Source organism: Rhynchophorus ferrugineus, unplaced genomic scaffold (assembly GCF_030347505.1).
Source record: "Rhynchophorus ferrugineus isolate W39M unplaced genomic scaffold, kcgeb_rfMv2 rfM3, whole genome shotgun sequence".
NCBI lineage: Eukaryota > Metazoa > Arthropoda > Insecta > Coleoptera > Curculionidae > Rhynchophorus > Rhynchophorus ferrugineus.
In genome coordinates this window covers 12825097-12840731 of record NW_027472582.1, presented here as the reverse complement: position 1 = coordinate 12840731, position 15635 = coordinate 12825097, and the positions used below count along the sequence as shown (strand labels likewise).

The 15635-nt window shown below is 32.5% G+C and overlaps 1 protein-coding gene and 1 long non-coding RNA gene across 3 annotated transcripts in view; one reads left to right on the top strand and one right to left on the bottom strand.

The window, feature by feature from the left end:
- Nucleotides 1-1353: 1353 nt before the first annotated feature.
- Nucleotides 1354-15635, bottom strand: part of LOC143194279 (bicaudal D-related protein homolog) — a 160785-nt gene continuing 146503 nt past the window's right edge. Inside the window, exons 3-10 of one of the 2 annotated variants that reach the window (XM_076400953.1) lie at nucleotides 7363-7527; nucleotides 5120-5251; nucleotides 4179-4360; nucleotides 4051-4118; nucleotides 2665-2864; nucleotides 2457-2600; nucleotides 2136-2393; nucleotides 1354-2071 (exon numbers count right to left, since the gene is read on the bottom strand). In XM_076400953.1, the coding sequence (XP_076257068.1) occupies nucleotides 1937-2071; nucleotides 2136-2393; nucleotides 2457-2600; nucleotides 2665-2864; nucleotides 4051-4118; nucleotides 4179-4360; nucleotides 5120-5251; nucleotides 7363-7527 (1284 nt within the window). In that variant the 3' untranslated portion in view covers nucleotides 1354-1936. The remainder of the gene's footprint in view (nucleotides 2072-2135; nucleotides 2394-2456; nucleotides 2601-2664; nucleotides 2865-4050; nucleotides 4119-4178; nucleotides 4361-5119; nucleotides 5252-7362; nucleotides 7528-15635) is intronic. The other variant, XM_076400954.1, reaches the window with a different exon arrangement.
- LOC143194136 (uncharacterized) lies at nucleotides 10619-11203 on the top strand. The gene is made up of 3 exons (XR_013005196.1): nucleotides 10619-10749; nucleotides 10899-11014; nucleotides 11074-11203. It is a non-coding gene; the product is annotated as an uncharacterized LOC143194136 (long non-coding RNA).

Below are 15635 nucleotides of genomic sequence, written 5' to 3'. Positions count from 1 at the left end.
TTTTGTTTTTGCATAAATGTATTCCTAAAAATTAATAAACTGAAAGGCCAGTGGTTATGGGCAATTAATTAGAAATACAATGGAATAGGACTGAAAGACGGCAATGTACTGAAGACAGAGTTAGAACATACACGCACACACAGGTTTGAAGGACTACCAATAGGAAAAAAAGGGATGGTCTATATACTGGATTAATGACAAGTAAATTTGTCATAGTTTAAATTATCATTGTCATAGAAAAAATACATTTTTCAATAAGTCTTTCTTAAAAGTACGCTTTTATAACTGACATTCATGACATTTTTCGACACACTAGTTGAGCATGTATATTTAACTTTCTTTGTAACGAAATAAGGGAGAAAATCGCGATATTTAAGAATTAATTTTTATTTAATTTCTTTTCCAATATCTTGGAATTAATCTGGTTTCTTTGATAGCCCACAGCTATTAAAATGCGATTTGGTGTTTTGATTTCGAATAAGCCTATAGTGGAAGCCGTTGACAATTTTTTTTTCAATATGTGTCTTATGATTTGGACAACAGATGTTGACACTTCATTAAAATTTTGGTCTGATGACTTATTTTTGAAATGTTAATAAATAAATACATGTTAAAAAATTCAAACTTATAATTTTGTGGATAGTCAAAAACAAAAGAACCAGAAGTCAGATGAGGTAACATCTTCAATTTGATTTCAGTCAAATCTAATTTTGTTAATCGAATAACCCTTGAATGTCACTTTATTTTATTTGTTAATAGTGTTCTCGTTAATCCGTTTCCAACCGCCGGAATGATCAGAACAGGCTTCATATGTTTGGTATTTTACGAATTGTGAAATCATCTAGAGACACTCGACGGGTAAAGATTATCAATCCATAACTTTCATTTTTTCGAGTATTAAGTACCATTACATTGTCTGAAACATTATTTCAAATTTAAACACTATTTATTAAAATAAAAATTTGGTCCTGTGCTTTAATCTGAAATTTGGTATTAGAAAAAAACCTTTCAAAATTCCGGACCATAATCAGATCCTGATTACTCAATATTTTTTTTGTTTGTTTTATAACACAAGAGTTGGCATGTCTAGCGGGTTGCATCTTTATTTTAGTCCGTATTTCATTAGCCTGTAACTCTGATATTTTTGGGGATTATTTCTATATTGTTAAAACGTCAATAAAAATCCTGTTAAAAACGGATTTTGGTAAAAATGTTTTAAATTTTAAATCCTACTGGAACAAATGAACTAACAAATGATTGATTGTGGCGTCAAATAGCAGCATATACAACGAATTTTAAATATATTCCCCATAAGCTTTGCTTTATTTAAGGATAAGTATAAATATAAACAAATTTTCCTTGATAAAATATTCTTTATTTTTACACATTACAATTAAAGTTGGTTTATTATTTATCAATTAAAATGCTCGATTTTGATTTTTGCTCTGACTTAATTTTTGGACGGATAGAGTTGCTTCTAAGGTGGCTTGACTTATACACATAAAAATTTATAAATTATAAACAGTGTTAATATAATTGCACAATACTCTCTTTTGCTAAAAACTAAAAATAAGTCTACACCTAAATAAAATATGCGATACATAACATTAAATAAGTTACTTAAATTGGGATCGAAGATCCAGAACATTTTAAAATTAAGTACAAAAATCCAATTGTTATTAATTAAAAAATCACAGTTTAGTTAAGCTTTAAATAAGATATTTTTGTTCATATTTTTTACATATATAAAAATAATACAGGTATATTCGTTTCGCATTGTATTACAACATTAAATGTAAATTACAAGAACATATTCGGACGAACAGAACAAAAAAGCGTTCTAAAATTACTTGTAGCCACTCAGGTCGAAAATGTAAGATTAATTTATTTAATCTTGGTAACGTTTATTTACTCTATCATTTTGGAAAGTTAAATGCTATCGATGTAGAAAGAAATTAAACAGTCTTCTTCTTGGTGGGGGTATTGGGACTGTCTCGGGGCTTTTCCTTTGTGTCTCATGGCTGGATAATTTATTTTTCAGTTGTTCTTCTAGGAGCTCATGCATATCCATCTATACAAAATGATTAATAACATAATTTAATAACCTTATTTTATTTTATTTTCTTATTACATACCTGCCACTGTTCTAATTGTTGACTCATCTCGACTTTCTGTTGAATGACTTCCAGTAACTGGCTGTTGGCCTGCATCAAGTCGACTCTGGTTTTCGCTAATTCGACTTCAACTTTAGTACGTCTTTGCACGGCTAAGTCTCGATCTTCTCGAGCTTTGGCGACGACCTCGTCGTGAGCTAAAGATGTGTCGTTGGCATCATTTCGCGCTCTATCTCGTTCTTCAAGGGCTGCTTGTAACTCCACTTCACATACGGATGTCTGAACGAACATCAATACGTTGTAATACAGAAGTCTGTTATTTTGCAAATTGAAATTCATTACCTTACTACTTAGTTCGACTATCCTTTCCATCCTCTTCTGTAATTCTTCATCTCGTTCTTGAATTTCTCGTCTGGCCTGTTCTAACCGCTCTAAAACCCTAACCACGTCAGTGTCCAGTACTAAACTCACCAGTTCTTGGGCAATCTGAATAAATCAACAAATTATTATTGAAAAATGTAATTGGATGTGGAAGTTTGATCAATATTACCTCACTTAATAGCCCCGGAGAAAATCGGCTAGCGTCTTCCATCGATGCTGACGAACAATCAGAATGAAGACCGCTATCATCGTCCTGATGCGATTTTAATTGCTGGACCAGAGACCTCAACTGTCTATATACTGACATACATTCCTGACTTAGGGTCGGTTCCGAGATATCCATTTCTGCGAGAAGCGATCGGTGGTCACCTTAAGGTCAAAGGGTTTGGTGTTAGTTACAGGTGGCGTTAGTAACTTTATTCACATTAGCCGAAATCAATTATATAGTAGAATGTAATGTGCTGAACATAGAATAGCCAAATGACAATTAAAAATGTATCTTACCATATTATTGGAACATATATTTAAATATTTAAACATATTATGCTCTTTTATAACAAACATAATGTTATTTTTAATTTAAGTACACTAAAAAGATGTTGCTTTTAATTTTAACAAAATATGTTTATTTTAATTCAGATGATAAATATTACCGAGAGTTTTAAATGAATGTTAGCTGAAGTTATTGTTTTCTTTAACTTAAAAACATTGGTTTTTAGTTTTGATAAAAAAGCGTACCCTATATGTTTATTATAATTCAGATAATAATAAATATTTCTTAGGTTTTTAAATGAATATTGGACAAAGTAGTTCTTTCCTTCAACTTAAAATTAAATTAAATTGGAATAACGGTACAAACAGTAAAAAATTTTATTTAAATTTCACGATTTTGGCGAAAGCGCCCGGTAACTGCTGTACCACACATATAATCTTAAGTGACAATTGGACCACATTTTTTATTTTTATATAAATTTGAACTATTTTAGAATGTTTAAAACAAATCCGAAATAGCAGTAGCAATACAATTAAAATGTTAAAAGCTAAATTACAGTGAAAAAATCATAAAGTTATTGAAGAGGGAAGAAAATTCAAAGTTATATTTAGTTGGTTAATTTCAATCAGTGATACTAAAGCGAGAAAATTGACCTACAATACTAAAAAAATGAAATTATGAAACGTTATGTGACTGCATCAATTTACCAACAAAAACAATTGCAATTATAACAAATTATTCATTTAAAATCTATTATCTAATCTAATATTTTCATTAAATACAATTAGTAGATAAAGCTTGTAATATACATTTTTAATAGCCTTGATTAAAATAAAAATTTTAAACATTTTAGAAGAAAATATGTATTAAGAATGTTGAATCCTATCGATGAACAAAGCATTTCTTAAACCTTTTTAAAGTCATTGCTTCAGATAGATAAAACATGCGATTATAGGTTGAGTAATTGTGACGAGAAAGTGAAATACATGCCTGTACAACTATTATTAACCCATTAGTTATTCTTTGTTTATTAGAAAATATAATGTTACAATTGGCACTTACCGTTGAGTCGTTCTTCGATAGAAAGCTTTTCTTGTGGTAAGCTGTATTCCTTGATACTCTGTTGGTATCTAAAATCGCGAAATTATTTTGTTTTATTTTATTAAGCGGTTAAATTATTCGCTGCTTACCTCATGTCCTGTTCTCTGGCGTGCCGTTCTAACATCAGAATTCTGTCGGAGGCTTCTTCTAAGGCGCTAGCTAAGTTATCTCTCTCTTCGGCTGCTCCACGCAGTCTCTTTTCCAGTTCTTTGTTTTTCTCTGAGACAAGTCCGAGTTCGTCCTTTAAACTATCGACATTGCTCAAGTGTTGCTAGAAGCATAAAGATAAAAATAATGAACTAACAAGGGAAATGCTTTAAATTAATTGAGTTTTTTTTTAAATGAGTAGGCATTACGAAAACATTTATATAAAAATAGTGCTGATAAAGTTATACGTCACTGATATAAACACATTTTCGTAATAAAGTAAACATAGTAATACATTTGCAGCATTAATGCAAATTGAAATTAAACGAGCTAGAAGGTGTAACAACTAATTGGATTATTTGTTGAAAAAACGAGTAACACGAAAAGGCAAACTGGTACCTAAATAAAGTTCAGACAAGTGGGGTTGATAAGATTGCAGATTTATTGGGTCTATTTAGTTGCAAGTTGAGTTTGGATAGTTAGGAAGTACTCAGCACTTTCTTTTATGTTAAGACTATTCAGTATTATACAACTTTGGCCAGAAAGTTTTACAGTATTGTATTGTATCATACAGTATTGTGTAAACTAATTTTGTAATTTATACTTCTTTAAAATTTAATTATTAATGATAATTATAGATGAGTACTACACAAATTGAAATATACCATTTGAGAATAATATAATAAACAATTTTGAAGATAAGAACATTATTTTGACATGTTTCTAGATATTTTCTCAACGGCTTCCTCACAATACCGTGAGTTTAATTAGAAGAATAGAAGTTCTTAAACAAAAGGAAAATTCCTAATGAAAAAGCTTAATATCTTAATATTAAAGATTAAATCAACTGCATTTTGATGAAAGAGCGTGGTTAGTAGCTTACCTGTAAACTTGATTTTCCTAACGAAATTTGCTCCTTATAACTATCTAGTTGTTGTCTAAGTTGCGACTCTACAGCCTGTGCTTCTTTTAGTTGTTGTGTTAGTCTACTGTTTTGAGTGGATAATTCCTCTACCTGAAATAATATTAAATAATATTTAAATTTCACTTATCTGGTGGTTGATCTATGATTTAAACCTGATTTAAACATAGTAGCAAAAAATAAACTAACAGGTAAATAAAAAAGTAGCTCGGCTAGTTGTTTTACAGCTCATTAGTGTCGTTTATCTATAAATAGACTTTCGAAATCCTATTCAACGTCTGTATATTTTACATTAATTAAACGCAATGTCTTGTATTTGATGATATCTTTGAACAACAATAATCCTCAAGATACGAGGATGGTTCAAAGTATATGCACTCTTATAAGTTTTTGTTACTATGTATTGGCGTTTGATAAATGATACGTATTTTATTGATGAGTTAGAGGTATATAAGCTGCTGGTCCGAAAGTAATTGCTACAATATAGTGTTAAAATAAAATAAATATATCTATATATTAGAATGGAGGCCAACATTTAGTTATAACAGGAATCAGATTTGACAGGGTTAGTTATTCTTATAGTAAGCAGTAGATGATAGGTTTGTGGTGGTGAGGACATACTGACCTCTTAAATCTATTTATGAAATATCATTATATCAGTCCTATTAATTAATTTTAAAGGATTATATCACATAAAATCGTATCAGGTAATCGACTTTATATTGAAGCCTCACTGAATGGTTTCAGTTTTCTTTTTTTTCAGTGTGTTGAATTTTCTTGTCAGTGCGTTGGAAATATCTGTAAATTTTACTTTTTTACTTCAATTTCAATAAAAAAGCCGCTGGGGGTCATCTCGAAGCTGTGTGAAGGTTATAGCAACCATGCTACATGGATTTCAATATATGAATACTGGTTTTAATATTTCAAAAGTGGTGATTTTGACAACACCAAGACAAAGAGCGTTCTGGAAAGCCAATAGAAAATTTTGAAAACGAGGATTTGACAGCATTACTCGATGATGATCCGTGTAAAACGCAAGAAGAATATGTACAATTCTTGGGAGTAACACCAGAAACCATTTTCAATGGCTTGAAGAACATAGCAATAATGCAGAAGATTGGATATTTTGTGTCGTAGCAATTGAAGCCAAGAGACATTGAAAGGGGTTTGGTAATGTGTGAAATGCTGCTTTAACGGCAATATTGAAAATATTGGTGATGAAAAGTGAATCTAAAGCGATCAATAGAAAGCGAAAAATCATGGGGAATAAGTGGTCGTACACCAAAATCAATGGCAAAGCCGAATATCTATGACTCTCCAAGTTAATGGTGGTATCCAAGCATTTGGTGGGATCAGCATGGTGTGGCTGAGTGGTTGTACTATGAGCTGCTTAAACCTAATGAAAGCATCAATTGCGCAATTGAGCATTGCGCGAAAAACAACCGAAATACCATAGTAGACCCAACAATATTATTCTTCAGCATGACAATCCTCGACCACATGTTGCAAAACCGGTGAAAATATATATGGGAACATTAAAATGCGGTGTGCTAACCCACCCACCGTATTCTCCAGATCTTGCCCCTTTTGCTACTGCTTATTCCGACATATGACGTTACGACGTGTCTGAACAGCACTTCATTTTTTATGAAAATTCCAAAGTGGATTGTTTTCGTGGATAATCTCAAAAGTTATATCATTCTTTCGAGATGGTATCCGTAAATTGCCTGAAAGGTGGGAAAAAATTGCGGCTCCCGAAGGACACTGCTTTGTAGGCCTAAAATAAGATATCTCTAATCAAAATTTTGTCGAACATTTTAGAAGAATGGAGAAATGATTTAATCTTTTTTATTGATGAAATTCTCTGTACAGATCTCTGCAGAATACACATTTTTGGTAAACGGAACTGCCTTTGCATTTCATGACCAGCTACCCAGATGAAGCTTCTTTTCCGACAATCAACCAGCTACTGATACCGAGGCCCATGTAATATCTGCCCATGCCCATGTCTAAATCTTTATTATTATATATTATACAATTATTACATTATTTATTGCAATTTTGACATTTGTTTTACGGTAGTAACAACCACCTACGCTATACAGCTGTTTTTTTTCGAGGAAATTTTCGGATATTAACATAAAAACATCAATAACGGTAGTTTAACCAATTCTAGCGGATTACCTACGCTCGAACAAACTTACCAAAATGCTTTTGTCTCTCTCCCATTGTTTGAATAATGTTTCCTTCGTGCTGAGCTTTTCTTTCATTTCCGAAAGGTCATTTTCCAGTTCCAGTATTCGCGCGTCTAGCTCTGATTCTTTGCTGGTCAGCTTCTTCCGTAACAGATGCCGGTCCTGTTCTACAGCCTGCAATACAAAAGAAATAGTTATTAAGATGAATTAAAATAACAGTTTTGGAATAAAAATGTTTATTTTGATTATGAAAAATTATTAAAAAATATTTAAAATTTCCATCGAAAAAATCAATACTTTTGGACATATAGTATATATCGATATATATATGACTATATATCGATATTTTTGGGGGATATTTTTTTCCCAATATATTGATATCTTTTGGGATCGATTTTTTCCGATTAAAGAACTCTTTTTTCTCTATAATATCGTTTCCAGATTTCAACATAAGTTCTGATTTAAGGGGACGTAATAAATTAATCAATAAACTGTGGTGTGGAGATATACATTAAATAAAACAACAACTGTTAACGATAAATGTGGCTTGTTATAAACAGATGGATAACACAATATTTGGCAAGAAGTCCCTCAAAAGACCTGATTCCTTTTTGACTTTTTAGCAAATATATTACTTTTTATTACTGCTGTAGAAAATTGTTTAAACATTATAATAGTTATAACAATAATGAACTATTTTGAAGTACTGGTATAAGGGCTTATATCAATTTATACATTAACTTTATAAAATGTTCTTATATCTCAGCCAGTATGTTTGGAGTTAAACAAGAAGACGTTTACTCCGCAATGAAAGAAACTAAAGCAGGTGAACGGTAAGGCGGTGTGTTAGGCCCCGTCTTTACCCACTCTATACAAATGACATACTACAAATAAAAAAGTTTACTATGGCTACACTGATCTAACAAAGATGCAAAATACTATTATTTCATACATTAACAATGCTAAGTACCTTGAATGAAACTTGAAGCAAAACTTTGTTGGAAGGGATATATCAAAAAGAAAACAAAATAACTTGGATTAAAATACAAAAAAAAGTTAATGTAAATTATTCGTATAAGTTGCTGATATAAAAGCCTATACTAAAACCTATGGGTGAAGTAATATCAACATAATATTTTTTTTTAATTATTTTATTAATACATTGTTACTAGTCGTTTCCGTCTAACCTACAATTTGTCTTTATGCTAACTTAAATTAAATCTATTCTTTTGAGTCTGCGTCCTGTTCTGGTATCCAAAAGTTGCAATATTTCAATATTCGTATGAGAATGGAGTCTTTCCTCATGCCCCCTTGCAATTCTCTTGATTTCTTGACTGACTGTGGGGATCTGAAGGTCTCGATGTAGGTAATCAGTCCTATAGTATTTGGGTGCACTAATAATACCTCTCAAGACTTTGTTCTGAAAAATTTGTATTACTGTTACTCTTTGCAGAACATCCCCATAATTGAACTCCGTATGTCCATATAGGTTTCAATATTTTCTTATATAATAGCAATTTATTATGTACTGATAATTGTGATTTTCTTCCAATTAACCAGTACATTTTCCTATATTTCAACTCCAGTTCTTTTCTTCTTTATATGTTCCTTCCAGCGAAGTTTTGCATCGAGATTCATTCCGAGTGTTATTTAATGTTATTGGTGCTTGTACGGTCTGTTTATAAGTGCACATGTACAGATTTACTTTCATTAATTCTTATTTTTCAAGCTTGTGTCCAATTATTTATATTGTCACTTGCCTGTTGTAATTTTCGTGAGTCTTCTTTACTATTGTCTCCGACAGCTATAATCGCAGTATCATCAGCAAATGTAACCATCGTTATATTTTTCATTTGTGGTATATCACAAATGTAAAGTAAATAAAGCATTGGGCCCAGTACACTTCCTTGTGGTAGACCTGATTTAGCTACTTTTATTGTAGAGTAAGCTTCTTTTTGCTTGACTCTAAACATTCTGATTGTAATGTATGATTTTAATAGTTCGGTGTGTTGTTTTGGTAGCATTTTCTGTAGTTTATAAACAAGGCCTTCATGCCAAACCTTATCGAAGGCTTGTGCCACATCTAAGAATATAGCTGAGTATACTTTTTCACTTTCGTAGGCCTTTTCAATAACATCTATTATTCTGTGGACCTGGTCAATTGTTGAGTGCTTGTTAATAAACCCAAACTGGTGTGGTTATTAGGTTTTTTCTCTCTATGAAACATAATATAAGTATTTCAGAATAGAGTTCTGAAAACTCTATTCTATTCATTCTATTCTGAGTTGTGGATACTTAGACAATATTTTCCTTCTCATTTCATTCTAATTAAAAAGAGATAAATTGCTGTCCGATAAGTTCGAACGGGTAACCGAAGTAGCCTGTCAAAGTCCCCCGGTTGTCAAATGTATGCAAAATTTTTCAAAACAATATAAGGGGTTATAAACCGGCAAACATTATTTTAATGCTCTGCTTGTTTTGATAAATTTCAAATCGCTGCTTTTTGTTACTCCGATTGAAAATTCAGAAGCCAGACTGAACAGATTTCGTCTTTAATCAGTTACTTTGAACAGGAACAAGATAATGGAGGCCCCCGTCTTGCCAGTGAAATTCGTTAAAGAGGTAAGAATTTTTACTGTTAAATATTAATTTACTGCGATTTTTATTGAAAATATGTTTAGCGTGTTGCAGCTGCACTGAGTATGGACACGGTCGGAAAAAAACGTCTTCATACGCAGCCGGTGACGAATCAAGATCAGCTTGTTGTTAGCTGATGATAGTTTAGATTCAGATCAGAGATTAAATATATGAAATGTATAAAAACAGTGAGTAGTTTTTCAATACAAACATAATTTAATACAATTATTTCAAAGGAAACTGTTAGTCAAAGTATCAAAGAGGTTTAATAGAATTTCCAGTTTTTTAAAAAAATACAATTTTTAAAAGCATATAATAAAATGAACGAAGACTTATTATTGCAATTAACCTATTTAGATGAGACATGAATATTTCAGAATGGAACCAATATAGACCCAATGGTCACTTATGGCAAGATGATAATAAAAATAGTGTTATGACAACAAACGTTGATGGAAAAAGGTAATCGTTGGAATAATAATTGATTAGGTTTTATTAGTCATAACATTTATTAATAATTCATTGCAGATATATTGTAGTTCATGCTGGAAACAGGAATGGTTAATAACACTTGCGGTTTGGATGAACTTGATCAGACACATTGAAGAAGAAATTGAAAAATGATGGAATTGTGAACAAATATTAGATAGATTGGAAATTAACAGCTTAGTTATTTACTTGACTAAAACTTTTTGAATATGATATGATTCAATGCTGCTAATTTCTAAGACAAGGTGATGAGAGTGGAAACAACTAAAGGTGAGTATATAATTAATATATATCTATAGGAATTGTTATTGTAAAGTATAAAAGATTTATATGCACATATATGTGTGTAATTGTTCAGAATATACATGAGCATTTAGTTAAAATGTGTCAGGAGATAAAGAATAGTAACTCTTTTGCAGATATGGCAAATACATTAAGGAGAATTCAGTAATTAAATCTAATTTTATCAAGAAATATGTAGTGTGTATGTATGTCAAGGAAACACTGTCAAGGACATAATAACTAAGCGTAAAAGGTAAATATGCTCTCTAATGAAAGTAAAATATATTACTTGGATGTACAATTGTTAATTAGATGGATTAGCCCCCCAGGGAATACAAATACAAACGCGCCTAGAACTCTAACTCATAGGTGGTATGGAACAGAGTTCAATGAAAATGTAATCAAACACAACCCTAACCTACAAACTAATATAACTCTGTACTTAATCATATTTTTGAGTCCCTCGATAATATACTTATTAGATTTACTAATGTTAAAATAAATTATATTTGATAACAGTCTTTTTGTTTAATTATTTAATTTAGCATAGAATTTTGTTGTGTCTCAAATCCAAACTGAATTAAAACTCAGAGTCGATACGGCAACGCTGCGACGTTTTGGCGTCACAAATTTAGATGACGTACGTACAAAATAACTTTGGATAGATTATAGTTTTAAGTCACTATAGAGATAAATTGTAAGTTATACGTTAATCGGTAACGATTAATAAGTTTCCAAAAATCTAATTAAAATATTGTTCTTAAGAAAGTTTCACGGCGAAAAAACATTTTAAAAATTAGCAAAAACAAAATAAAGACAACACCGACTTATTTATAATTAATATTACTTCGTTCCTTCGTTCGTTCAACAGCCCGTATCGTATCAACGACTCCACGAAATCGAAGCCCATTTATCAGTTAATAGGGACGTAGAACACAAAAGACAGACAACATCCAAAAGGCTTTCAATCACGGTAGCGGAATGAGATCCGTAAGAGATAATGGTATTGGAACTTCCTGTTATTGCGGGTGGTTTCCCCTCGTTATATATCACGTGCTTCCGCAATTTTACACGCGTTAAGTTATTCTGTCGGCCAAGGTGGCGTGCTCGACGCCGTGAAACTGGAGATCACTGGGATGCGGCAGATGGCATGGATTTTATTGCTGGTTTGCTGCTGGTTGACTCAAAGGTGTTTCGTACCTTATAAAAAATTAATTGAAATTAGATTAATTTCACGCATTGTGATATAACTTGTAACGACCGTTACGACCTTTTAAGCCACCACGCATTCACCTACAGCAAGTTCAAAGGTTGGCAACGCTGGTGGGTTGATACCATGCGGTTCCCGGCTATAAAAAAAGATCACCACGACGACGTCTCGCTCTCGTTTCTTTTCTCTACCCCTTTGCAACAGTACCACGTCCACAGCGTTACCGTACTTCCTTTACCTTAACCTAATATCCTGTCCATTCTCCCGTCGACCACATGTATCAATTTAAATCGAAATAAACAAGCATTTCCTCAACCAATGCTTTTAGTTTGCCTGCAAATTGCTTCCACCAAATAGTAGTGAGTGTTCGGACAAACAATCGCATCGACAGCCACACATTCCGACCGACCGGACGAACATTCCTACAAAATTAGAGTAAATAAGTCTCTGGTCTAATCAAGAATAACATCATTTTTTATAAATTTCACTATATTTATTAAAATGCTCTTCTTCAAGAGTGATATTTTATTCTAGCCCTTTTGCGTTAATATCATTAGTGTAACAGTTATATGTAGTGCTATCGTACATAATTCATTATATTGAGGATGACTGAGGTTATTGGTTGCATATGGTGTCAGCTGGAGAATTGGATTGGATTATGAACAGGAGATAAAGCCGCTTTCATTAAGAGTGTTTAGTTGTTCTCGTGAGTATTTCAACAGTTAGATGACCACAGTCGCTTATGAAGTGTACAATTATAATCTGGGTACTTTCGACATCAGCAAAAAGCAAGTGAAATGACCGTGTCCAATAAAAAGTTTGTATTTTTTTAAGAGAGAGTGGAGCATACACATCAGCCTCTAGAGGTCATGCTTGTTGTCCTCCTCCGAAGAAGTCCCTTTCGTAACAGGTCACTTGAAAAGTAAAACACATTTTTTTTGGCAAAATTAATTTTTTTTTATTCAACATAATTCCCTTCAAGGGTGATATACTGATTATAGCGACCCTCTAACTTTTCGATACCATTTCTGTAGTACGATTTGTCCTTTTCTTCAAAATAGGCCTCACTTTCGGCGATCACCTGTTCATTCGACGAAAATTTCTTCCCAGCGACCAATCTTTTCAGATCTGAAAACAGGAAATAGTCACTAGGGGCCAGATCTGGAGAATACGGTGGATGAGAAAGCCATTCGAAGCCCAAATCATGGATTTTTGCCATCGTTTTCACTGATTTGTGACACGGTACATTGTCTTGGTGAAGCAGCACTTTCTTTTTATTCAAATGCGGCCGTTTTTCGGCAATTTCGTCCTTGAAATGGTCCAAAAACGCTATGTAATAGTCGCTGTTGATGATTCTTCCTTCTTCAAGGTAGTTAATGAAAATTATTCCATGCGTATCTCAAAATACAGACGCCATAACCTTGCCAGCGGACTGTTGCGTTTTCCCGCGCTTTGGAGCGGGTTCATCGTGTGCAGTCCACTCGGATGATTGTCGACTGGACTTCGGAGTGAAATGATGGAGCCATGTTTCATGCATTGCCACATATCGTTGCAAAAATTTGGGTTTACTACGCTTGATCATCTTCAAACACTGCTCCGAATCATCAATTCGTCGTTGTTTTTGGTTAAAAGAGAGCTCGCGTGGCACCCACTGTGCACAGAGATTTCTCATACCCAAATATTCGTGAATGATATGACGTACACGTTCAGTTGATATCTTTACAGTCTGCTATTTCATTCAATTTAAATTTACGATCATTCAAAATCATTTTGCGTTTTTTTTTAAATCTTTTGGTCGGTAACAAGCTCTTTTGCGCGTCCACTGCGTTCACCATCTTCGGTGTTCATTTTACCACATCCAAACTTTGATGGTTGATATTCTTGGGGCAGTGTCCGGAAACTCGGCATGAAGACAAGTTTTTGCTTCAACTGTATTTTTTTCATTCAAAAAGCAATATTTTATCAACACGTGAAATTTCTTTTTATCCATTTTTTTCATAATAACAAAAGTTGCTTCACTCAAAATGCTATAATTCACAAACTAATGTCAAATTTATACACGCATCTTTTGAGGGTTAGGACAAACTAAAAAACATATGGATTTAATTCTAGTAGCGCCCTCTATGTGTCAGGCCGTGGACTTTGCAAATGACCTGTAATATATGTAATTGCTGTGTATTGTAGTCATTGACCAGTTTGACAGCCTGTTTGGGGCGTCTTTGTGGCTTAGAAGCCAGTTAAAGGTTATAGAGTTGTAACAAGAGGCAAGCTAAAGATCGATAGTGCTTTTGAGGAGTGGGTGTAAGGTGCACAGGTTTCCAAGGATTTGAAACCTGTTGAACAAGCAGGACTGGAGAAAGATATGTAAATGAGGATTTGGCGTATATCAAACGGTTGTTATAATTTTGTTTTGATCGTTTTGGAGAGGTTTTTACCAACTACTCTTTATTAGCTCACGATCTATTTGATTCAGATGTATATTAATGGGCCCATTACGACAAATTAATGTAATAAATTATATTTACTTGGGTTAAACAGCTCTAAGGACCCCTCTAATACATCAACGCTCTGACATTATTCTGATATATTACTCTCTGACATTATTAAGGTATCAGCTGTCTCACGAAACACCTTTTTATGATTTTCCAAAGCCATCTTGTAAGCTTTTTTGAGTCTACTAGACCAATAATAGTTGATTTTTCTGCTGTAGGGTATCCATAACACTTATAAAGATATTGTTCAGTTTGAACACAAATTTTCACATAAAAAACATGCATGTTTGAAATTAATAAACACTAAAGTCCCTTTAACGTGTAAACTAATAGATGGAATGATATGGAATTTTCATATATATTTACTGAAACTCAACGAAGATAAAATGCAATAAAATGTTGATGGAAAACAATTTAGTTGAAGTTCAATTTTCTGAATTGATCAAACACCTTATCAAAATTTCTGTAATAAATTATAAGATCTATGAATTTTGAAGGATTTGTTTGTACATTTTTAGGCTTTATCGAAATAAATTGCTTCAATAAAAATTATTCAAAGCATTCTCGATAAACCATAAACACTATGTTTTAGGGATGATGAAAATATATCGACATTCTTTCGATATTTTTAATTATATAGGAACATATAGGTATATTAAAGGAAAAAATAGTTATACCAGAGCAGATTTGAAAGCAAATTAGACTTTTAACCAGGAGAGGCTAGTACATCTATGTAAATGTCAAACTAATACAGCTACTGGTCTGGTTCAATAGTTGAGAATATTAAAATGTTTCGAATTTACCTCCTGAATAATAAAATTATAGAGTCGAAAGTCACAGGTCGTCGCATTTTTTCTCAAAAATACGAAATTAAAATCAGATTGTTAGCATTAAAATATATCATAATTATTTTCCATCGTATCCGGTTTTATCTAATTCTATAGCTATATGTTATTATTAAGAACGATTTATATAACGTTTAGTGATAATTCTGAAAAGCGTTTACACAATTCCTTCCAACGTTTCCCAATTACACGTTCTATGGGTTTAATGCTATGAAATTACGTTACGTTAAGTGGTGCTGGTTTCAATTGATGCCGTTAAAAACGGTTTGAGAATCATCGTACATTTTTTCAACAGGGGTCATCGGAACCCAACAATGCGGTCTAACA